Source organism: Haliotis rufescens, unplaced genomic scaffold (assembly GCF_023055435.1).
Source record: "Haliotis rufescens isolate VD_foot unplaced genomic scaffold, xgHalRufe1.0.p SCAF_12, whole genome shotgun sequence".
NCBI classification, from domain to species: Eukaryota; Metazoa; Mollusca; class Gastropoda; order Lepetellida; family Haliotidae; genus Haliotis; species Haliotis rufescens.
The window spans coordinates 2,169,329-2,196,327 of NW_025963802.1; the positions used below are offsets into that span (position 1 = coordinate 2,169,329).

At 40.3% G+C, this 26,999-nt stretch overlaps 1 protein-coding gene across 1 annotated transcript in view; it reads left to right on the forward strand.

The window, feature by feature from the left end:
- The first annotated feature begins 222 nt into the window (after positions 1-222).
- Positions 223-26,999, forward strand: part of LOC124129264 (transmembrane protein 128-like) — a 92,267-nt gene continuing 65,490 nt past the window's right edge. The window contains exons 1-2 of the mRNA XM_048393249.1: positions 223-355; positions 3,080-3,302. Of these exons, the coding sequence (XP_048249206.1) occupies positions 268-355; positions 3,080-3,302 (311 nt within the window). The 5' untranslated portion in view covers positions 223-267. The remainder of the gene's footprint in view (positions 356-3,079; positions 3,303-26,999) is intronic.

Below are 26,999 nucleotides of genomic sequence, written 5' to 3' on the forward strand. Positions count from 1 at the left end.
TGGTGATATGGTAGATTTTTCTATATAGAAAATAAAAGACATTTTTTTATTTTTTTTCACTCTCCCTTAGCATTAATTCTTATATTTATTTATTGGTAGGCATTCATTATGAGTTGACAGATGAGCACTTCTTTGATATGCTATTATAATTCTTATAACATAAACAAATCCAAAATGTAATATTCTCGTTCTTGTTCGTTTGAAGGCGGCTTGTACACTTTGGAGAATATATACTGTGAATAAATACCGTATCCAAGTTGTATCAAAATGGCGACGTCAGACGATTCCAGGGAAGTGTTTCAAAGAAAAGTTCAGGCTAGAATCGCTGGACAGTTTCTGAAGCAAATTGACCCAGGTAGATATGTACACAGGAAAAACACAATGTCTCATTTCCCCGAAGTTAAACCTCATTGACCATGACACGTAAATAGTTGTCGATTAATTCAAGTTGTCCAGTTTTCGAGCGGCACCTATTTCTATAAGATCCACGCAATAAAATGTTTTCTTCACAAATTATTTATCCAGATAGACCATTCATCCGAAGAAACTGCTCGACTCTGATATATTGTATATGCAGTGTTTGAAATAATAAAGCATGAAGTACAAGGTGTCGTTGTCATGACCCTAGCAAATGTTGGATGTCAGATTGAGAGGGTCCCAAGATTGAAATAGAAACTATACTAGGACTATTGGAATTGGGAGGAAGCCTCATGGACCTCAGGACCTAGGGTCGAGACAAGTACAACTTTACTACCCAGGTGCCCACTGTAGGGCTCTTGAGTTGGATAGAGATTGTCTGATTGGGAATTGTTTTACCAGAACCCTGGCCAAAAAACTGTTTAGATACATGAATAAAATGATCAGATCATGAATACACTGAAGTTGACTGAAGCTATATCTTTACTCAAACATGTACATGTTGGAAGGAATGCATACACAGTCATAAAAGAAATGTGAACATAAATGACTTGATGTGTAAGTATTGAGTTTTATTGTTATTGTCATTATGTAATGTATCACATGACTAGCATGGGTCTGGGTAGTCCTGTGGGTACCCAGGTCCTTCTCTGGACCCAGCATGACCCAAGTACCGGAGTTACCCATACAAGCCCTACCAGGATTCCCTTAATTTCCAACAGAGTATTTATTAGTATCTATAGGGTTGGTTATGTTTAAGGGTTGGCCATAAAATTTCCTTGTCCCGTAATAGGATCCTGGCCTTCTGATCAGAGGTCGGACGCCTTGTCCACATGACCAAAGAGGTTAACCCCGTCAGCAAGCTGACAAGGTAAGGATGTCATCTGTCAGATGAATCCACACCCTGCTACATACTACCCCGTCAACAGAAGGCACGTCCCGGGCTGCATTGTAGGGTACTGAGGCTTATTTTGCTCAAATTTGATATGAACGTGCTCAGCCCCATGTTGGGCACCAATGTAACGGCCATAACATTTCCGAGTCCCTTGATGGGATTTGAACCACAGACCTTCTGATCAGAGGTTGGACGCCTTGTCCACATGAACAAAGAGGTTAACCCCGTCAGCAAGCTGACAAGGTAAGGATGTCATCTGTTGGATGACTCCACACCCTGCTACAGTTACATGAGCTGGAAATCTACAAAATTTAAGCACTTAATATCACAAACATTCATAATGCAGCTGTTGTGACATCAGTGTTACGTTACACAAGGCTGGAATCATTTGTGTATATATAATGTCACATATCAATCTGTATTAACCATGTCAGCCTCGCTGATCCAGTATACAACATCTCAATTGTTTAAATGTTAAATGCCCTGGACCCATTGCTGCCATAGCTTCACTTTGAGTTTGATACAAATGACATAATGATAATCATGCTGATAAGCCATCCATAAACTTCGCCTCTTTCTGTAACCACGAAGAAGACGGCTGTGAGTGTATGAGATGGGGTTAGTTGTGGCCACACACACGTAGATGCAGGTTTTGGGTGTTAATTGTTCATCTGTGTTTAATTTTTTATAGACTTTTCGAAACGTATATTTTAGTGATCTATTGCCATTTATTATCACATACCACTATCAGTTTTCTGTTGCTTTTCTGTCTGACAAGGCGTTCATGGCTGCTACAAGCTAGGATGTTTACATCATGTGACGCTCATGTGCTAGCGAGATCGGCATGTCAAAGTTAGACCAGGCTAACAAAGGCTACGACTCACGTCATGGGGCTGTTTTTATCTGAAATGGCTGATTGTATTTAGAGTGGCTGATGGGGACCCTCGCGATGGGTTTACCATCAAACTGTGTATATCAGGCTGTACTCAGAATTTCCTTGCAACTTTGAGATATCCAGACATTCGAGATAACGAGCCATGCACATTATATAGTAAGGCGGTCTGTACTGCAATCTCATTAAAACCAGATCTTAGTTCTCGCTACTGCTGAACAAAGATCTGAGGACATCCCATTATTGGTCCCCTCAAACCGACCTTGTGCAAACTTTGACCATCCAATGGAATGACTGACAAGAAGTCGACATTAGCCAATCAGAAGGCAGCTTTTTAGTGATTTACGGCACAAATGTAAATTGGAGACTACATTTAGAAACATATTTTGACAAATTCTCGATTAAAACTTGAAACCTGAACGAAAGATCATTCTGGAATGGCTAATAGATGGTCTAGATTGTATGGATTCAGTCATTAATCGTTCGGAATTCCCTGTGTTAAAGTTTTCGAGGTTGAATGATTAGAAATCACATTCCCACTGTTACTTTCATGATCTAGTAAGCGACGCTCTGATTGGTCGGATGAAAGGTCGTTCTGACGTGACCCCTAATGGGATCCTCAGATCTTTGCTTAGCGGTAGCGAGAACTAAGATCTGATTTTAATGAGATTGGTCAGTACTTGAGAATAGGGTCAAGATAACGGGGTTTCGACAGTATCTGATTAATATTGTTATTTTAAAACTTTAAGTTCCTTTCCACAGAATTATTTACTCACATCCACACTGTTGTAATATTGTATTAAAATGAGTCTTTCAGTGAAGGTGATCTTCTGTACCTATGATTGCTGCAATTTTCTTGCAATGTTATGTTGCAGATGCACTCGAGGACCCTGACCGATACAGTGGTAACAATGTTGGCAAACTCTCCAGTCAGATTGACCCAGCGACTCAGAAGAAATTTGAGGCGAAGTTTGGCAAATACCGTCGGAAGGATTCTGTATTTAGCATCATGAATATACTCTGGTTGATGGCTGGCGTGGCAGTGTTTTACTTCTCAGAAATTGTCCTGGTAATCAGATACGACCCTCGTGTTGACAGGTAAGTGTTGTATGTCTTCGACATTGTCATGAATGTCAGTTATGACAGGCGATTGTTTTACTTTTCAATGTTGTCATGGTGATCAGTTATGATGCTCACGTTGACAGGTGTGTTTTACTTCTTCAGTGTTGTCATGGTGATCAGACATGATGCTCACATTGACAAGTGTATGGTTTACTATTCTGATGTTGTCATGGTGACACACATGTTGCATGTCTTGGTTAAAGGGACATTCTGGTCAACTAGAGGACTTGATTAAAGAGACACTCTCAGATAAAGTGACATGAACAGAGAGATCCAAGGCCGGCGATATATGGCACACTTCACATGATTTGCAAAGATTTTACTGATTTCATATAATTTCACATGCTCAGAAGAGTTAAGCCTTCAATAAATTGGTTTGAACTCTGACACTTTGAACTTTGAGTGTATTTCATACCAGAATACAAGTGCCAGTTGTATGTCACATGCAATCTACAAGTTTGAGTTCTACTGATTCAAACAGTAACATGTTTAGCAATGTAAATTATTTAAGAATTGACCTTCACTTTGTGTGAGTTCATTGGAGTATGAACCTTCATAGAGTGAGGGCCAAACTGTATGAACGTCAGAGACAAAGTGAAAGTCACTTCTTATAAAAAAATTTATCACAATTTCTCACCTCAAAGGATCTAAACACAATTTTATTTAGTACGTGTGACTTCATGTTTACACTGACAGCCATACAAAAACCAGCTATATCGCGGAATAAAATAGTTCCTCAAAAAGAGAGGTGACATGAGCATATGGATGCATAACTTGCTCTTCAGAAACATCTTAAACAACACATGTGTTCAAATAATATTACCATTAGATGAGAAAGGTCTGTAAAGAACTACCTCAGTAAGTCAGTCACAATGACAGCGCGTCATAATACATTTACATCAAGTACAAGACGTCAAAATGGCCGACATGATAAAAGTGACGGGTGAGATTTCCGAAGTTGTTAATGAACCTGTGGCGGTTACATGTGTTAGTCATCATTGTTCAACTGGCCGATCATTGAAAGGTGAATAAAGATGCCTCAAACAGACACTAAGGTAAATTCGTAGATTGCTGGAGACGGTCACTGTCAGCCTAGACACGGATCGAGTCGATACTACGATAGTTTGGATGTGCATTTCTTCGTTTGCTCATTAGGATGGGCCGTAGCGAGGATATTCGTGAACAATCATGCAGTCACGCTCTCTGACATTTCTCAATGTATACTGAAACGCTGAGACCAAGAATAAAGGTTCAAAAAGGTCAGAAAGAACACTTATGTATGTTTTCGTGCTAGGGAATTCCCAGGGGTTTCCCCAGGAATGTGGAAGTAGTCCATCAGTGTTTATGTCATTTCAAGAACACAGTCTTGTGAAAAACGTATGAACGTCAAATTGTGTCGTTCATACACTTATGAACGTCAATTTTGCGGTCAAGTGACTTACCTCTCGTCCAATGGAAAAGCCATATATCCTGTAAACTTCAAATAAAAAAATTATTCCATTCTCAGTTGATATGTGTATAGGATACAAAATCCTGTGGCCAGTTGAACCCTGCCCTCTTCAGTCGAACCCCTACAACAGGTGATTGTCTTACTGTGAGTGCCAAAATCATTTTGAGTACTTGCCTGAACCTGTCATTCGACGTCACTTTCAGTAGGTCTTATTGTTAATGTATTGACTTTTAGCTTACTCAACCGAAAGAAATATGACAAGACTTGGGCTTTGGACTAGTGGCTAAAGTCACAGATGTGCTTTGCCATATCCTGTGACGCCAGCTGCTATCCTGAAGCCAGAGTCTAGTTAAAGTTTTGAATACACAGTGCCATTAAGAAAGTGGTCAAAATGTAACAAATGTTATATTTGGGATGACACTTTTTTAGTAATGTACAGATTCTAGTACTTTTTGGGTTGAATCCAATACAGGATTCGAACCCACACTCTCAAAGTGAGGCACCAAATCGCTAGTACACAAAAGTCAGCAATCTAACCAATTCAGCCACCGAGGCTTCCACTAGTTAAAGTTTGTTTGGTTCAGTACATTTATCTTAGAATGTCCATAAATGATGCCAAAAGAAAATAGAGTAGACTCAGACATATTTGTCACATGTATATGACTTGTTTGAAATTCAAGTAATTGCTGTACCAAATAAGATAGTTTCATAGCAGCATAGCAGCATGTTTGCATGTTATGGCAATGACCCTGACCTTTTCTTGTCAAGGGCAGCTACTTCATATGGAGTTGGAGTTGTTTCCCTTTGATATCATCATCATCATCATCATCATCATCATCATCATCATCATCATATTAAAGCAACAAAACCCTTTCCATATAAAAAATGGAGTGAGCACCTTGTTAATTAAGTTAATTTGACGTGCTGTTTGAAAAATATGTAGTCCTTTCGGTGTTGTGTGAAAAAATACTTAACGTCATTTGCAGACAGAAATCATAGTGTTTTTTGTAGATGGTAAACCAATGTAATAAAATATATCTGTTGAGATTGATATAAAATGTTTACAATGACATCTACTACACTTGCTGGTGTATTTTCCACCATCACCGTACAGATATTCTATATACTATATATTACAGAGATGCTCAGATGTGGATGCAGAGAAGCATCGTATTGGAGTAAAAGATCTGGGTTTGATGAGATTGCAGTAATATTATTTTAAATTCACTCAAATTATGTCCTCAAGGATGTTTGCTCAGAGTGTGTGATGCAATCAGTCTGTTTCTGAAATGTAGCCATGCCGATATCATTTTTTAAAATAATTTTTTATTTGTTTCATTTCATATTTTTTTTACAAAACAGAAAAACAGTTACTTCCATGTTACTAAAAAAGTGTATGGCATGATGACCAATATTTATAGAATCTGTCTGAATTCCCACTTATAGTGCTGTGCATTTGGAGATGAAGTAATACTGCTTCAGTTCATTCTGGAAGATCTGGAACGATGGAATATACTTTGTCTTTACGTGAGAAAATAAGACTTTTGCAAAGAATAATTATCAGATTTAATGGGTCATTACTTCTGAATTGGTATCCAAAACATATTGTTTGGTGATTTTTGCTTTGATTTGAGCGCTGGTATTTAGCCAAAGTTCCAGCGCTGTCCAGATCGCTTTTACTTTGCTGCAATCCCAGAACAAATGTTTAGTCATTTCTGTGTGTGTCACAAGGCTACATCACAACATGCCGATATTATGCCTTTTTTCCATGTCCTGGTAGCCATGTTTTTGTTTTGCTGGATGTTAGATGCTATATCGTGACAGTTTACAGGAGATAGCTTACAGGATATCACGAGGATATCCTGAACATACAGGATACTTACAGTGCTATTTTCATTGTTTGGAGTTTCAAGGATGAAGTACATGTAAGTTGTTGTTTGGAGTTTCAAGGATGAAGTACATGTAAGTTGTTGTTTGAGTTAAACCTTGTTCTTTTCTGAGGCTGAGCAGTGCACTCACAGCGTTAGAAATTGGCACTAGTCTTAGAGTCCTTGCCAAACTGCCCGATAGTTGAGGTATAAGGACCAGTAGAAATTTGCCATTTTAAAGGGTTTTGCTATATGTTTTCATTATAAGGACTAGTGGACTAAACATGTTAGTTTCTATCGCTGACTCATATCGTCCTAGCTTTGTTTAATCCGGTCATATTCCAAGTTGCAGGTGTGTTTTTATACTGAATGAAAAGAACATAGCAAAATGTGCGAGTCCGTATATAGCGCAACGTTATGACATACGTTATGACATACTTGCATCATACTTGTGACATCCTGCAAATGTGACTTGGTTTCTTCAATGCTGACTGAGAGCAAAACTGGTCTTGCCACTTGTCATAAACTCGCGGTCATAGCTACTTATTTATTCATATATTGTTTGTCACATTTTCTTTTTTTAGAATTACCGTAATCGACGTAATAAGCGCCCCGCTCTAATAAGCGCCCACGGCGATATTTGCTAATATATTGGCTAGTGAACAATCCCAATTAGCACCCCTTCCGATTGATCAATGTACACAAAACTTATTTATTCGCGTATAATACACACTCGTGTGTTATATGCACCCTTAATTATGGGCAATTAAATTCTGGAAAAATATATCTGTCGTATATAAACATTTCAGGCTGTCAGCATAAACCACGAAATTTATCCTTTAACTCTGTTTTTTTCACCAAAATAATATTCTAATAAGAGCCCCCTATTTCTAGTTTTTAGAGCGCCCTGGGCACTTATTACGTCGAATATGGTATGTATATTAATCTTCAATACTTGCTAGATCTATCTATTAAGGATAGCAGCTTTACGATGTCATCCTTCATTGATCAATTGTACATACCGGTAATAATGTAGGAATGAATCCACCCTGTAGTGAAGAAGAGTGAAAGTCAGCATTCATCATTACATCAACATCTATCTCCTAATGCAGTTTTATTATTTATCTTAAAAAGTTACCGTATTCGATGTAATAAGCACCCCGCTCTAATAAGCGCCCACGGCAAGATTTGATAATATATTGGCTAGTGAACAATCCCAATGTACTTTTTTATCCGTGTATAATACGCACTCGTGTGTTATATGCACCCTTAATTACGGGCAATTAAATTCTGGAAAAATATATCTGTCGTGTATAATATTTGTATCATTTCAGGCTGTAGGCATAAACCACGAAATTTACGATCTTTCAACTCTGTTTTTTTTTTCACCAAAATTTTATTCTAATAAGAGGCCCCTATTTCTAATTTTGAGAGCGCTCTGGGCGCTTATTACGTTGAATACGGTATATGTACATACATATTTAAGTAGAAATTCATGTATGCATTTATATGTTTCGGTAATTGTCTGAATAACTAATGATGTCATAGGGACCCCTGATTATTTTATATACCATCACAAAAAAGATGAATGGCTAAGATGTTTGTTGTAAGTAAGACAATGTTGTTGTGGGTTTAAGACCGTTTCAGCATGTTTAACAGTAGCTCTAATGGCAGTCATAATTTTAGTTGTAAGTCGCTAAGATTCGTCTTAGCTAATACAGCTTCATGAATACCGGTAGGCTGTCTGATCAATAATTGACAGAAATATGAACTATCACTCTGCCCTCGAGGTCTGCTCCAGGATTGGCAATTTTTTAACAAAAAGCAATTTCCATTTCTCAGTTAGTGTCATTAATTATTTTTAAGTATTTTTGTTTTTATGTGTTTCATTGACCTATCGCGAGTGATCAGCAATAGATAGGAAAATGTGTTTGGTATGACTAAACCATGGCAGTGATAATTAATCAGCCATTGAATTTTTAATCAAGGAAATAGTACACTTATCCTTGGTAATGTAGTGTGATGAAATTTCACATATATCGTCAAATACCCTGAATACGAACGGCACCTGTTTCAAACAGCCATATTGATCATGATATGTCTTATGGTTTGTTAGTTTGTTTGTTTGTTTGTTTGTTTGTTTGTTTGTTTGTTGTTTAATGCCACAGTCAGCAATATTCCAGCTATATGATATGGCCTGTAAATAATCCAGTTTGGACCAGACAAACCAGTGATTCACATCATGAGCATTGATATACGCAATTGGGCTACAATGACATACATCAACCAAGTCAGCAAGCCTGACCACCCCAGTCCGTTAGTCACCTCTTACGACAAGCATTGTTGCCTTTTACAGCAAGCATGGGTTGCTGAAGACCTCTTCTACCCCGGATCTTCTCGGGTATGTCGCATTATGAAGATAGGTCTGGCATCATCTTGACAGTGTGCACATCCGACCTGGCAACACTGGGTTTATGTGAAGTACTGTACACATAACCGAACAGTCCATTGTCACTCACAATTTTGGCCGGTGATTTTCATGATGCAAAGTAAGAGTAAAGTAGTGTGAATGTTTCTGTAAAACACGCTAAAATATGTTATAATTTGACAAACATTCATATTAAACAGCGATAGAAACTAACATTTTTTGTCCACCAGTTCTTGTAATGATAACATGTAGCAAAACCCTTAAAAATGGCAAATGTCTACAAGTCCTTATGATACCTTAACTATTGGGCAGTTTGGCAAGAACTATAGGACTAATGCCAATTTCTATCACTGTATTTAGTGAATAGGTCTTAAACTTTTAGTTTTAATGGCGGCGACCTGCAAGACTATTAGGATGAGGACTGCACCACACGTGGCTTCTGATTCAATGAAACCTGCTAAAGTACCAACCAATCAGGTGTTGGAACACAGGTGACGTCACTCAAGTCTAGCGCAAGTTTACAGAGGCAATGGGGGTCAAACATGTGATTGTCAGCTCTTTTCCTATCTGTATGTAGCTTAATTCTTATAAATAAGGTATGCAAGGATACAGGCAAATACTTTACATTGGTATAGCTTGGTTGGTTGGTCACTATGTAAGTGCAGTTACGAGGGGTGTTCATTAAAGATTTCCCCTGACCCGATTCCGATGGACCTAGTGGAATGAAACTTGTCATAGGTATTAGTCTTTCTCCACATAGGAACCACCAAGAGTTACACACTTCTCCCATCGTTTTATGCAACTATGGAGACCTCGCTTGTAAAAGCCCTCATTTTGCGTCTCAAACTAGGACTTGCCTTCAGAAATCAGTGGTTCATCATCTGTGAAACGTTTTCCCTTCAAAAATGACTTCATGGTTGGAAAGAGGTGGAAGTCAGATGGTGCAAGGTCAGGAGAGTAAGGAGGATGTGGAAGGATTTCATAGCCACAGGACCGCGCTTCTGTCTGGGCAACATGAGAGTTGTGTACTGGAGCATTGTCTTGCAGGAGACGGACACCCTTGGTCAGCATGCCACGCCTCTTAAGCTTGATAGCGTCCCGCAATTTCCACAGCAGTGAAGCATAATAAGCTCCTGTAATTGTGGTACCCTTTGTCAAGAAATCCATCATCACTACTCAGTGCTGGTCCCAAAACACCGTGAGCATGACCTTGCCTCCAGAGGGTTGTACACGTGCCTTCTTTGGGGGGGGTGACTCCACATGCTTCCATTGCATCGACTGAACTTTAGTCTCAGGATCATAGTGATGGACCCATGTTTCATCCTGTGTGATAAGTCTGTCAAAAAAGTTTGCCTGTTTTTTTGGCACATGTCCAAAAGATCCTTTGAGCAATTGACTCGTTCCTGCTTTTGGAAAGGTGTGAGCAACCTGGGAATCAATCGTGCAGACACCTTATGCATGTTCCAATTGTCATGGATGATTTATCCACAGACCCTACACTGATCTTGACATCTTGTGCTAACTGGCGAACAGTTATACGTCTGTCTGCCAAAATGGCGGTCTCCACTTGATTGATAGTGTCCTCATCAATGGCTGAATGGGGGCGACCAGGAATGGCAGCTGATTCCACAGATGTCCGACCACACTTGAACTGGCGATGCCAGTGTTTAACAACGTCATATGATGGGGCATCTTCCCCATAAGTTGCTTTCATTTCATCGAAAGTTTCTTTTGGTGTGTGACCTTTCAAATATAAAAACCTAATCACTGCTCGGTATTCTACTGGCTCCATTGTCACACCCTACTCGATCATAACACCTGTAAAAGTGGTAAGATTAATAGTTTCGGTGCCGCAAATTCAGACATAACCCATAGATACATGTATCATTACACATGTGAAATTTCAACCAAATATGATAACCCTAAGTGGTTTAGGGGAAATCTTTAATGAACACCCCTCGTATCTTAAATGCAACATTAAACCCAATTTCACTTCTGTTAGTATATACGGCATAACTAACACGAATAACAGAATCACTGTTTGATTGCACAGCTTATAAACTTCAGGTAAGGAGATTTGAAGGGATTTGGACTTGAAATGATTTCTCTGATTGCCTCGGTTTCCAAAGATAATAACCATTACAATGTTGACAGCATCATTACGTTTTGCACCGAATGCCACCAATTTGATAAGTGAAGTGCATTAGAATATTGGCATAAAACATCACCTGTTATTGATTTCCCTGTGTTACAGTGCTTGCAGCAAATATTGAAAGCATGATTATTAAAAATACATGGAGTGGATGTGGATATTTTACGTCATGTTCAAAGTCTTGTCAAAAAGGATTTTTCCAATGTCTGCTTGTTGTAAATATATTTCAAAGGCATTTTCACATTGTGTTCGAAATAAATAAAAATTGCCAGGACCCACTTTAGAAGCCTCAGGCCCTGACTAGACTCTTCAGGCCCTTATTTAAAAAAGACTGCAGCTGATTGTGACAAATAAATTGAGACGCAAATTCACTGCAGGCCATAACCTGATAAGGACCCACACAAATTTGAAACCACTGGCCCAACGTGAAATCTACCTGACACAAGCCTACAGGCAGGCACTATTTTCACTTAGTTTTAGCTTGGCTGGCTTATGGTTTAGATGTTCAGGTGAGTCAATTGGTGATTTGGTGAAACATGCTTATAACAATCGCTCTTCCTTTTCATTATTCATTCGACATTGTGATAGAGAAACTGACCCTGTTTAGTCGTAGATTAAATTGTGAAAAATGAAATATAAGGAGGGAGAAAGGAAAAGAGAAGAGATAAAATGGGGAGAGTGGAAGTCGATAGAGAGAGAGGGTGGGTGTGGTGGGTGGCGGTGGGGTGTGTAATGAATACTTTATTAGTGTAGTTTGGGACATTCCCATTTACTATAGAGCTTCGTGCTGTTTTCTCCAAAAATGTACTTTTCAAGATTTTGAATGCTATTCCAACTCAAACCCAAATTAGGTTTTTCTCAGGAACATTTACATGTTTTCAACATTACGATCTGCCAACAGCCTGTTGGTTATTGCGGGGTAGACACGATCCCCGCCGACCTAGTCATGGTGTATGGGGTGACTTTACGGATCGTATGGTTGTCATTGTTGACTTGGGTGTCAGCCTACCCCAATGGGGTGGATCGTTGCTTATCATATCAATCACTGGAATGTCTGGTCCTGATTTGATTATTAATAGGCTGCTGTATTGTTTGTATGTTTGTTGTTAACGCTGCATTCAGCAATATTCTACCTTTATGACGTCGGTCTGTAAATAATCATGTCTGGACCAGGCAATTGAGTGATTACCATCATGAGCATCGATCCACACAATTGGGATTCGATGACATGCATCAACCAAGTCAACTAGCCTGACCACCCGATCCCGTTAGTCGTCTCTTACGACAACGCATGGGTTGCTGAAGACCTATTCTACCCTTGATCTTCACGAGTCTATTTGCTGATGTAATATGGCTGGAAAATTGTTGAGTGTTGCATTAAACCACAAACAAAACAAACTGTCCATAATAAGATTTTGTTAATCTGGACATTTGTTAACCCAAACAAATTCACTAGAAACCATACAGTCTGGATAAATAGGGCTTCACTGTAGCTCCAGAAAGTTTTTTAAGCCTTTGACTATTTACTCTGAATGCACAAGTTGTCATTCACATTGGGTATTGATTAGGGCTGGGACGGGTAACTCGGGTACATGGGTCCTGAGTGGTACCCACAGTACTACCCGGACCCGTGGTTAGTCACGTGATATATTGTTTAATGACAAAAACTCACTTTAGCTCAGTGGTTACACTACAAGTCGCTAATGTTCGTATTTCTTTCTGGTGATACACACATTCCTTTTGACTTATAAATCAACTTCAGTGTACACATGATTCGATCATTTCATAAGAGACCATATATCTATTATATGGTCTCTGGTTTCATGCATGTATCGAAACAGTTTCTGCCAGGGCTACAGTTAAACTGTTCCCAATTAGACATTGTGTTCCCAACTCTTGAGACCTACAGTGGAACAGTTATTTAGGACGAAATGCGAAGTTTTATTGTCAAATGCTGGGCTGGCTATCGGACGCCGGTTGACATCGCCAGTGGAAAAAAATGTGAGATCTTCGACTCCGTGTATAAGACGACCCCCCTTCTTAACCCCCTCATTTTAGGTACGAAAAACTCGTCTTATACACAGTGATATACGGTACCCGGGTAGGGTTGGGTAATAAGAGGTCGGGTACCCGGGTAGTAAATTTGGACTCGTCCCAGCCCTAGTATTGATGGTTTGCTTTGTGTATTCAACATATTTTTATTCCCTTGGGTCCAGTCTATTGGGTATTTTGAACCAATATTGTTTTGAAATAATTCTGTTTGAAATGTTGTTTCAGGTGACTTTTAATGTGTGTTTGTTCATGTGCTGTCCCTTGTGTGGTACGTGTTGTACAAACACAATAGCGGTATACGTGACTTCTTAGCAATAAGTGCGATGTAGCACCTTGTCGTGCATTATTCACACAGTAGACAGAGCTCATGCATGTGTGATGCCTATATTCCATCAGTAAATTAAGATCTGTAAAGAAATAGAGATCCATATTCAAAAAAGTTTGTAATTATGCAGTGTGTTGTAATGCTGTTTGGATCTTGAAATTGTTTGTGTGTATTTGTAGCAATGCAACTAAAAATGGATTGGGTAATGATGATTTTGGCAATGATGATATTGGTGTGATAACTGTTATGTGTCTATTCCCAAATTGAAACAATACAGACAACTCTTGTTAATCCGACACTCGTTAATCCGACATTCGGCATTATCCGACACTAATGATGGGAACCGAATATATCAGTGCTCTTTAGACTTGCACTCCGACTCCCACACACCTAATTTGCAACGAATTACCGAAATCACTCATTAATTAGTCTCGTTAATCCGACACAGTGATCAGCGTACTCAGTGGTCATCTGCCCACGAGTACACAGCCCGTGTTTTGATGCGAGATGTGTCGGCTGGTAGCTGCATATTACAACGACTGCAGAGATAAACTAGCTTAACAATAAACAATTGATGCTTTAAATAAAGTAAAACAGGATTTATCACATGCTAAGATTACCTCAATCTCATTAAAATCAGATACAAGTTCTCGCTAGCGCCAAGGGCATCCCATCACAGCTAGGTCATGTCAGAACAACCTTTCACGACTGTATGTTAATCCAGAAATCTACAGAGAAGAACTTAGTGTGAGACCAAAAAACAGCCAACAAGTGGTATACAATCAACAAATGTATTACAAAATTCACTATGTTTACAAATCAATACAAATTTCTGCACTGCAATTGCAATGGCAGTAAACAATAGAGTGGTGGTACAATATTCACTGGCAATACATAATGTGATGGCAGTGGTCAGTATCAAATACGAAAATACAATGGTGATAGCAAAAGTCAGTGATAATAATATATATTCATCCAGCAGCAAAAGTGGTCAAGCTTCCATGATGAGCTAGGCAGGGAATCAGGGATTATGAACGATCCTCACGTGAAAGCTGATCTTAATGTGATGGAATTGTTTGAGAGACAAAATGTGTGAGAGATGCTAGAGGCATGCTCTTGTCCCCTTTTATATACTGTCTAACTAGCTTCCAGAACTTTCTACACAGTGCTGTAAGACTATACAATGCTGGGCGCTTCTCGTCATTTCCGCAAGTTACCACACCACTCTAGCATCTAAATATAGTAACTTCCTGACGACTGCTTACCTTAAATAGTACTACATTCCTAACGACTTATCACTGCCCAAATAAAATGCAGTGAGCCTCTACCGAATCTCAACAGAAACAATGTAACACTGTTACAATAATTTGTCAACAATAACATACACTGCCGTATTACATAACTTTCTGATAATTGTACATGTGCAGTTTAGCAATTCTCAGTTGCAACGATAATCCATGACAGCTGCATTGTTCAGAGCAGTAATGACGTCGTCCATTGTTCATTATGTATAGGTTAGACCACGAGGACCTAGTGTCTAATCGTTGAAATGGTTAATTAAACCACGAGGGGCCCTGTGTGAAGCATGTGGAATCTGTCCCCCGAGCCTTTCGCATGGGCACCTTGCACTTTGCCAATTTGGGTTATAAAATGCTTATCCCGGGGCAAATATACCATTCAATTTGGACCAACTTGAGCACTTGCCCATGTTGATCGGCCTATTATGAGCAAACGTAGCCCTGATCAAGACAACAGTAATTTTGTTGCTATCCGTTCATTTCGTTGAACGAAAACCTACCAAATCACAAGTACTATACAAATACTAGAATGCAAAGAGTAACATACTGTATAAGCCAGTAGTCCTGATGTAAGTAAATATTTAGTTGTTAATTTCACACAATTTTTCCCATGTCGCTGTGGCAGAAGCCTTCGTTTGGCTTCCATGCAGACTTCATGGGTTCAAATCCCGCTGGTGACAAACATTTTTCATGAAATTGTTCTATCATAAAGATAAATGATAGGAAAATTAAGAAGTTCCATCATTGCCAAGTGGTGTTTAACTAACAATTCAGTTAGTGAGACAACGGTCAAAGACAAAGTCACAATAGATTAAGTCATCCTAACAATTTGATGTCTTGAGTGAAGTTTGTAACGTTGACATTTTGTATGTTTCTCTTCGTTATCTTCTGTTTCTAATGAGTAATATATATGATAACCTATGCAGACTTGGAATTGAAAATTATCTGTCACTTGTGATTGAATACTGGAAGTCTCTTGCCAAAGGCTTGGGACATTTACCATTCATTCACTGGGAAAAGATAATCCGTAATTACCTTAGCCGACATATTGTATTGCCAACAGATGTGACACATGATGGTTAAGTTTCCCAGCTGGTCTATCTAACACAGTAAGGGGGTCTAGTTGTCTGTCGACCAATCACAGACCCCGAGTGAGTCATATAGAGGGGTTCTGAGGTCTGGGTGTGAAAGTTGTTTTTAGCATTGTTTTTTATGTTCTAAATGACATTTCCAGACACTGGTATGCAATAACAACCATATTTTGATACAGATACGTGTCACCTAATTGTTATTGAGATGGGCTGTTTTATGTGGTGTTTTTTAGTGAAAAACTCCCCTAATTGTTATTGAGGTCACGGACCGGTGATATAGGTTAGTGTTGAGATTGACTACTTTATGTGGTGTTTTTGAGTGAAAAATTCCCCTTTTACAACTTGATTTAGTTTCACTATTGGGGAAATTGTCCAAAGTGACAGCTTTTTAAGTGGCCACTGGATGTGGTGTTTCCCTGTGGGGTAGTTGTCAAAAGTGTGACAGCTTTTTAATTGACCTCTGGATGTGATGTTGGAAATTGTGAAGCAGGGATGGAAATTAACTGAGAATGTCTACTTGCCTGAATAGTGATAACATGTAGCAAGACCACCCAAAATGGTAACAGAACTATCAGGCTTGTGCTAATTTCCATGCCTGTCAAGTGTGTTGGGATTGTCCCTTGATGAGATGTTGTGTTGTGTTGTGCTTGTGTTACCTTTATAACATGTTTTGAGATGGTCCCTTGGTGAGATGTTGTGTAGTGCTTATGTTATCTTTCATTTTATGTTTTGAGATGACCCCTTGATGAGATGTTTTGTATTGTTTGTGTTATCCTTCATTACATGTGTTGAGATGGCCCCTTGATGAGATGTGTTGTTCTTGTATTATCCTTCATTACATGTTTTGAGATGGCCCCTGGATGAGATGTAGTGTATTGCTTGTGTTATCCTTCATTACATGTTTTGAGATGACCCCTGGAAGAGATGTTGTGTATTGCTTGTGTTATCCTTCATTACATGTTTTGAGATGACCCCTTGATGAGATGTTGTGTATTGATTGTGTTATTCTTCATTACATGTTTTGAGATGGCCCCTGGATGAGATGTTGTTTATTGCTTGTGTTATCCTTCATTACATGTTTTGAGATGGCCCCTGGATGAGATGTTGTGTATTGCTTGTGTTATCCTTCATTACATGTTTTGAGATGACCCCTTGATGAGATGTTGTGTATTGCTTGTGTTATTCTTCATTACATGTTTTGAGATGGCCCCTGGATGAGATGTTGTGTATTGCTTGTGTTATCCTTCATTACATCTATTGGGGCGGTCGGGTAGCCTAGTGGTTAAAGCGTTCGCTCGTCACGCCGAAGACCCGGGTTCGATTCCCGACATGGGTACAATGTGTGAAGCCCATTTCTGGTGTCCCCCGCCGTGATGATGCTGGAATATTGCTAAAAGCGGCGTAAAACCAAACTCACTCACTCACTCACTCATTACATGTTTTGAGATGACCCCTTGATGAGATGTTGTGTATTGCTTGTGTTATCCTTCATTACATGTGTTGAGATTATCCCTTGAAGAGATGTTGCGTATTGCTTGTGTTATCCTTGATTACATGTTTTGAGATGGCCCCTGGATGAGATGTTGTGTTGTGCTTGAGTTATCCTTCATTACATGTGTTGAGATTATCCCTTGAAGAGATGTTGTGTATTGCTTGTGTTATCTTTCATTACATATTTTGAGATGGCCCCTGGATGAGATTTTGTGTTGTGCTTGAGTTATCCTTCATTACATGTTTTGAGATGGCCCCTGGATGAAATGTTGTGTTGTGCTTGAGTTATCCTTCATGACGTTTCGACATGACCCTTGACATACAGAGTTTTTCCTGGCTCAGATTTATTAACTGTTGGCAGTATTGATCATGAGTTATCAAGTCTTTACTCAGCTCAATATTTCTTCTACCATTTTCTGTCTTCATAGACACTCATTCTTCTGCAGACTGACACTCCATTATTTTTGTTAACCTGTTGCTATGGCAACTAATGTCCCTCGATCTGTCAGTCATTATTTTGGAGGATCATCATTAGGTTGGTTTAATTACCCTGGAATGTTTTCAGTTAGATGGGTTAGCTGAATGATAAATGGGACTTGTTTTTTCCACCCAGTAATCATGTTTGCCCCCTTTCTTGCATCGGCAAGAGTGGATGTAACTGTAATGGCCACCAAGCACCTGTTTTACATTAGTTGGGCTTCATTTTGTTTGGCGTTCATTAGAAACATGGAATCTGATGAAGTACAGTTAGTTCTGATCCTCTTGTCTCACCAGTTTGTCATCTCCGAGCAGCATGGGTTTCATGGATTGTGACTGTTTAATGTCCTGGATGCCGTTGTACGAAGCAACCATAGCACTACAACTGTCGTAAGTCTGTGTTGAGGTATGGGAGTTACGATCACCTGAGCACTACGACTGTCGTAAGTCTGTGTTGACGTATAGGAGTTACGATCACCTTAGCGCTACGACTGTTGTAAGTCTGTGTTGAGGTATGGGAGTTACGATCACCTTAGCGCTACGACTGTTGTAAGTCTGTGTTGAGGTATGGGAGTTACGATCACCTGAGCACTACGACTGTTGTAAGTCTGTGTTGAGGTATGGGAGTTACGATCACCTTAGCACTACGACTGTTGTAAGTCTGTGTTGAGGTATGGGAGTTACGATCACCTGAGCACTACGACTGTCGTAAGTCTGTTGATGTATGAGAGTTATGATCACCTGAGCACTACGACTGTCGTAAGTCTGTGTTGAGGTATGGGAGTTATGATCACCTGAGCACTACGACTGTCGTAAGTCTGTGTTCAGGTATGGGAGTTACGATCACCTGAGCACTACAACTGTCGTAAGTCTGTGTTGGGGTATGGGAGTTATGATCACCATCGCACTACGTCTGTCGTAAGTCTGTGTTGAGGTATGGGAGTTATGATCACCTGAGCACTACGACTGTCGTAAGTCTGTGTTGAGGTATGGGAGTTACGATCACCTTAGCGCTACGACTGTTGTAAGTCTGTGTTGAGGTATGGGAGTTATGATCACCTTAGCACTACGTCTGTCGTAAGTCTGTTGATGTATGAGAGTTATGATCACCTGAGCACTACGACTGTCGTAAGTCTGTGTTGAGGTATGGGAGTTATGATCACCTGAGCACTACGACTGTCGTAAGTCTGTGTTGAGGTATGGGAGTTACGATCACCTGAGCACTACGTCTGTCGTAAGTCTGTGTTGGGGTATGGGAGTTATGATCACCATAGCACTACGTCTGTCGTAAGTCTGTGTTGAGGTATGGGAGTTATGATCACCTGAGCACTACGACTGTCGTAAGTCTGTGTTGAGGTATGGGAGTTACGATCACCTTAGCGCTACGACTGTTGTAAGTCTGTGTTGAGGTATGGGAGTTATGATCACCTTAGCACTACGTCTGTCGTAAGTCTGTGTTGAGGTATGGGAGTTATCTTCACCTTAGCACAACGACTGTCGTAAGTCTGTGTTGAGGTATGGGAGTTACAACCAGCTAAGCGCTAAGTTAAGAATTGACCTTCACTTTGTGTGAGTTCATTGGAGTATGAACCTTCATAGAGTGAGGGCCAAACTGTATGAATGTCGGAGCTCATTAGATGAGAAAGGTCTGTAAAGAACTACCTCATTAAGTTGCGTAGTAATACATTTACATCAAGTACAAGACGTCAAAATGGCCGACACGATAAATGTCACGCGAGAGATTTCCGAAGTTGTTAATGAACCTGTGGAGGTTACATGTGTTAGTCATCATTGTTCAACTGGCCGATCATTGAAAGGTGAATAAAGATGCGTCAAACAGACACTAAGGTAAATTCGTAGATTGCTGGAGACGGTCAATGTCAGCCTAGGCACGGATTGAGTTGATACTACGATAGTTTAGATGTGCATTTCTTTGTTTGTTTATTAGGATAGGCTGCAGCGAGGACCAGTGAACAATCATGCAGTCACGCTCTCTGACATTTCTCAATGTATACTGAAACGCTGAGACCAAGAATAAAGGTTCTAAATGATCAGAAAGAACGCTTATGCATGTTTTCGTGCTCGGGAATTCCCAGGGGTTTCCCCAGGAATGTGGAAGTAGTCCATCAGTGTTTATGTCATTTCAAGAACACGATCTCGTGAAAAACGTATGAACGTCAATTTCGCGGTCATGTGACCGACCTCTTGTCCAGTGGAAAAGCCGTGTATCGTGTAAACTTCAAATTAACAACTGATATTGCTTTGTACAACGACACCCTGATTGTGTGTGGTTGTTGTTAACAATATTCCAGCTATATATCACAGCAGCCTGTATATAACTGAGTTGGCCAAGCAAACTAGTGCTTGATATTTCTTACAACGTCCCACGCCATCAGTGTATCATGACAAGCAATCAACTAAGTCACTGAGCCTGACCATCCCATCCAATTTAGACACGCCTGATGACAAGCTATAGACTACAGGGCCTACACAAACCCACCTCCCAGGTCCTGGCTGCCAAATGTAGGAGTAGACTGCTTGAAGATGTTTCACACTTATTGACAGTTTTGTTTAGAAAATTCAATGACAGCATGAATTCATTCCCTGTTTCAAGGGGGCGGTGGTGTAGGGTGGTTTAAGGTGGGCAGTGGTATAGGGTGGTTTAAGGTGGGCAGTGGTATTGGGTGGTTCAAGGTGGGCAGTGGTATAGAGTGGTTCAAGGGGGCAGTGGTATAGGGAGGTTCAAGGGGACTGGTATAGGGAGGTTCAAGGGGACAGTGGTACAGGGAGGTTCAAGATGGGCAGTTGTATAGGGAGGTTCAAAGGGACAGTGGTATAGGGAGGTTCAAGGGGGCAGTGGTATAGGGAGGTTCAAGGGGCAGTGGTGTAGGGTGGGCAGTGGTATAGGGAGGTTCAAGGGGGCAGAGGTATAGGGAGGTCCCAGATGGGCAGTGGTATAGGGAAGTTCAAGGGGGCAGTGGTATAGGGAGGTTCAAGGAGGCAGTGATATAGGGAGGTTCAAGGGGCAGTGGTGTAGGGTGGGCAGTGGTATAGGGAGGTTCAGGGGGGCAGTGGTATAGGGAGGTTCAAGGGGGAAGTGGTATAGGGAGGTTCAAGGGGGCAGTGGTGTACGGAGGTTCAAGGGGGCAGTGGTATAGGGAGGTTCAAGGGCAGTGGTGTAGGGAGGTTCAAGGGGAACTGGTGTAGGGAGGTTCAAGGGGGCAGTGGTATAGGGAGGTTCAAGGGGGCAGTGGTATAGGGAGGTTCAAGGGGGCAGTGGTATAGGGAGGTTCAAGGGGGCAGTGGTATAGGGAGGTTCAAGGGCAGTGGTGTAGGGAGGTTCAAGGGGAACTGGTGTAGGGAGGTTCAAGGGGGCAGAGGTATAGGGAGGTTCAAGGGGGCAGTGGTATAGGGAGGTTCAAGGGGGCAGTGGTATAGGGAGGTTCAAGGGGGCAGTGGTATAGGGAGGTTCAAGAGCAGTGGTGTAGGGAGGTTCAAGGGGAACTGGTGTAGGGAGGTTCAAGGGGGCAGTGGTATAGGGAGGTTCAAGGGGGCAGTGGTATAGGGAGGTTCAAGGGGGCAGTGGTGTAGGGAGGTTCAAGGGGGCAGTGGTATAGGGAGGTTCAAGGGGGCAGTGGTGTAGGGAGGTTCAAGGGGGCAGTGGTGTAGGGAGGTTCAAGGGGCAGTGGTATAGGGAGGTTCAAGGGGGCAATGGTATAGGGAGGTTCAAGGGGGCAGTGGTGTAGGGAGGTTTCAGGGGGCAGTGGTATAGGGAGGTTCAAGGGGGCAGTGGTATAGGGAGGTTCAAGGGGGCAGCAGTTCTTGGTGGACCAATATGGGCAGTGGTACGAGAATGTTTTGTTTTAGTGTAGAGTATAGATTACAAGCAACCAAATGTTTTCACATAGACTTCTATAGTAATTGTTTGACTGGCATTCTAGAAGTAAGAATACCGCTCATCACTTGGTTGTCACTCTTGCTTGATAACAGTAAAAGAATGTACATCGAAACATAGCTATATGCAATAAACCAGAAGTTGTTTTCCATAAAGTTGTATGTTTTCTGACTTCCATGGTAATGTGATGATTTTTTTAAAAATGACTAAGCATTCAACAGCTATCACATGTACATGTGTGCACAGTTTGGCCTTAAAGCAGCATTAAAATTTTAAAAAACTTTGACGAACTTAGCCAGTTCCTTTTCCCAGTACAGGAAGCTAAACACACCACCCCCAGTTCCGCTCCAAATGTCATTTGCTTTAAAATATCTGTGGTCACATTCAGCATAAGTCATTAGGTAAAAACGAAAGGACCAAATGTCAGTGCTTGGTCAGTTTTAATTACTGGATGCATGTTCATTTAATAAACAGAAAAATCTTAAACAAAATCCTCCAATCACAGCTGCCAGATAATTCAATCTTCACTGAAGGCTGCTGGTTAAACGACTGATTCGGATTTGGTGTAGTGGAACCTTTTGGAATGAAATTGGGACAGACAGTTCAGTGATGCTTGTGAAAGATGTGCCTAGAGTTACCTCCCTTTGCCCACATGGTCGCAAAGCCCCAGTGGAACTGAGAGCAAGGCCACGATGGTGTAAGTCATGTGACATCAACTGTTGCGAAGACTGCACAAGTCCTGGAATCAAATAACAAAACAAAAAAAGGAACATCAATCTAGAAATAAAAAGTCCTTTTTCAAATGAATTATATGAGTTTTTTGTGTGGCAAGCCCACTGGCAGATGGGAGTGAATTGCTGAGCTGGCACTGGAATATTGATTAAATAGTCTCTGTGTCAAATATTATTGAAAAACACTACAAAAACAGCTATAGTAAATTGACCACAAACACATCTTGGCATAACAGTAACCTCCTGACTGCTGCTGAGCGAAAGTGTTGTCATGGGAACTAGACGATTTACCCTTTTTGTTTTCAAGAGAAAGTTTTCGGATTATACCTAGAGCAATGTTTTTTTCTTTGTTTTGTAACATATGTTCCAGAGGAGGTATCGCTCGACTTCTTGTTGTGCTCAGAAAACTGTTGAGTCGGTGTAGGAGATTTCATTGCAGTAGTTTTAAAGGATACACTGTTGTTGTAGTGTAAGTGTTGGATACACCGTTGTTGTTGTGTAAGTGTTGGATGCACCATTGTTGTAGTGTAAGTGTTGGATACACCATTGTTGTGGTGTAAGTGTTGGATACACCATTGTTGTAGTGTAAGTGTTGGATACACTGTTGTTGTAGTGTAAGTGTTGGATACACTGTTGTTGTAGTGTAAGTGTTGGGTGCACCATTGTTGTAGTGTTAGTGTTGGATACACCATTGTTGTAGTGTAAGTGTTGGATACACTGTTGTTGTAGTGTAAGTGTTGGGTGCACCATTGTTGTAGTGTAAGTGTTGGATACACCATTGTTGTAGTGTAAGTGTTGGATACACCATTGTTGTAGTGTAAGTGTTGGATACACCATTGTTGTAATGTAAGTGTTGGATACACCATTGTTGTAGTGTAAGTGTTGGATACACCATTGTTGTAATGTAAGTGTTGGATGCACCATTGTTGTGGTGTAAGTGTTGGATACCCCATTGTTGTAGTGTAAGTGTTGGATACACCATTGTTGTAGTGTAAGTGTTGGATACACCATTGTTGTGGTGTAAGTGTTGGATACACCATTGTTGTAGTGTAAGTGTTGGGTTCACCATTGTTGTAGTGTAAGTGTTGGATACACCATTGTTGTCGTGTAAGTGTTGGATACACCATTGTTGTAGTGTAAGTGTTGGATACACCATTCTTGTAGTGTAAGTGTTGGATACACTGTTGTTGTAGTGTAAGTGTTGAATACACCATTGTTGTAGTGTAAGTGTTGGATACACCATTGTTGTAATGTAAGTGTTGGATACACCATTGTTGTAGTGTAAGTGTTGGATACACCATTGTTGTAATGTAAGTGTTGGATGCACCATTGTTGTGGTGTAAGTGTTGGATACCCCATTGTTGTAGTGTAAGTGTTGGATACACCATTGTTGTAGTGTAAGTGTTGGATACACCATTGTTGTGGTGTAAGTGTTGGATACACCATTGTTGTCGTGTAAGTGTTGGGTTCACCATTGTTGTAGTGTAAGTGTTGGATACACCATTGTTGTCGTGTAAGTGTTGGATACACCATTGTTGTAGTGTAAGTGTTGGATACACCATTGTTGTAGTGTAAGTGTTGGATACACCATTGTTGTAGTGTAAGTGTTGGATACACCATTGTTGTAGTGTTAGTGTTGGATACACCATTGTTGTAGTGTAAGTGTTGGATACACCATTGTTGTAGTGTAAGTGTTGGATACACCATTGTTGTAGTGTAAGTGTTGCATACACCATTGTTGTAGTGTAAGTGTTGGATACACCATTGTTGTGGTGTAAGTGTTTGGTGCACCATTGTTGTAGTGTAAGTGTTGGATACACCATTGTTGTAGTGTAAGTGTTGGATACACCATTGTTGTAGTGTAAGTGTTGGATACACATCGTTGTAGTGTTAGTGTTGGATACACCGTTGTTGTATTGTAAGTGTTGGATACACCATTGTTGTAGTGTAAGTGTTGGATACACCATTGTTGTAGTGTAAGTGTTGGATACACCATTGTTGTAGTGTTAGTGTTGGATACACCATTGTTGTCGTGTAAGTGTTGGATACACCATTGTTGTAGTGTAAGTGTTGGATACACCATTGTTGTAGTGTAAGTGTTGGATACACCATTGTTGTAGTGTAAGTGTTGGATACACCGTTGTTGTTGTGTAAGTGTTGGATACACCGTTGTTGTAGTGTAAGTGTTGGATACACCATTGTTGAAGTGTAAGTGTTGGGTGCACCATTGTTGTAGTGTAAGTGTTGGATACACTGTTGTTGTGGTGTAAGTGTTGGATACACTGTTGTTGTAGTGTAAGTGTTGGATACACCATTGTTGTAGTGTAAGTGTTGGATACACCATTGTTGTAGTGTAAGTGTTGGATACACTGTTGTTGTAGTGTAAGTGTTGGATACACCGTTGTTGTAGTGTAAGTGTTGGATACACCGTTGTTGTGGTGTAAGTGTTTGGTGCACCATTGTTGTAGCTGAGTGTTGGATACACCAATGTTGTAGTGTAAGTGTTGGATACACCATTGTTGTAGTGTAAGTGTTGGATACACCATTGATGTAGTGTAAGTGTTGGATACACCATTGTTGTAGTGTAAGTGTTGGATACACCATTGATGTAGTGTAAGTGTTGGATACACCATTGTTGTAGTGTAAGTGTTGGATACACCATTGTTGTAGTGTAAGTGTTGGATACACCATTGTTGTAGTGTAAGTGTTGGATACACCATTGTTGTAGTGTAAGTGTTGGATACACCGTTGTTGTAGTGTAAGTGTTGGATACACCGTTGTTGTTGTGTAAGTGTTGGATACACCATTGTTGTAGTGTAAGTGTTGGATACACCATTGTTGTAGTGTTAGTGTTGGATACACCATTGTTGTAGTGTAAGTGTTGGATACACCATTGTTGTAGTGTAAGTGTTGGATACACCATTGTTGTAATGTAAGTGTTGGATACACCATTGTTGTAGTGTAAGTGTTGGATACACCATTGTTGTAGTGTTAGTGTCGGATACACCATTGTTGTAGTGTAAGTGTTGGATACACCATTGTTGTAGTGTAAGTGTTGGATACACCATTGTTGTAGTGTAAGTGTTGGATACACCATTGTTGTGGTGTAAGTGTTGGATACACCATTGTTGTTGTGTAAGTGTTGGATACACCATTGTTGTAGTGTAAGTGTTGGATACACATCGTTGTAGTGTAAGTGTTGGATACACCATTGATGTAGTGTAAGTGTTGGATACACCATTGTTGTAGTGTAAGTGTTGGATACACCATTGTTGTAGTGTAAGTGTTGGATTCACCATTGTTGTAGTGTAAGTGTTGGATACACCATTGTTGTAGTGTTAGTGTTGGATACACCATTGTTGTAGTGTAAGTGTTGGATACACCATTGTTGTAGTGTAAGTGTTGGATACACCATTGTTGTAGTGTAAGTGTTGGATACACCATTGTTGTGGTGTAAGTGTTGGATACACCATTGTTGTTGTGTAAGTGTTGGATACACCATTGTTGTAGTGTAAGTGTTGGATACACATCGTTGTAGTGTAAGTGTTGGATACACCATTGATGTAGTGTAAGTGTTGGATACACCATTGTTGTAGTGTAAGTGTTGGATACACCATTGTTGTAGTGTAAGTGTTGGATACACTATTGTTGTAGTGTAAGTGTTGGATACACCATTGATGTAGTGTAAGTGTTGGATACACTATTGTTGTAGTGTAAGTGTTGGATACACCGCTGTTGTAGTGTAAGTGTTGGATACACCATTGTTGTGGTGTAAGTGTTTGGTGCACCATTGTTGTAGTGTAAGTGTTGGATACACCATTGTTGTAGTGTAAGTGTTTGGTGCACCATTGTTGTAGTGTAAGTGTTGGATACACCATTGTTGTAGTGTAAGTGTTGGATGCACCATTGTTGTAGTGTAAGTGTTGGATACACCATTGTTGTAGTGTAAGTGTTGGATGCACCATTGTTGTAGTGTAAGTGTTGGATACACCATTGTTGTAATGTAAGTGTTGGATACACCATTGTTGTGGTGTAAGTGTTGGATACACCATTGTTGTAGTGTAAGTGTTTGGTGCACCATTGTTGTAGCTGAGTGTTGGATACACCATTGTTGCATAAATGTAGGATATGCCATTGTAGTAGTGAAAATGTAGGATTCACTTTTTAGTGGGGAAAATGTAGGATACACTTGGTAGTGGGGAAAATGTAGGATACACTTTGTAGTCGTGTAAATGTAGGATACACCTTGTAGTAGTGTCAATTTAGGATACACTGTGTAGTGGGGAAAAGGTAGGATACACTTTGTAGTGGGGAAAATGTAGGCTACACTTTGTAGTGGGGAAAATGTAGGATACACTTTGTAGTGGGGAAAATGTCGGATACACTTTGTAGTGGAGAAAATGTAGGATACACTT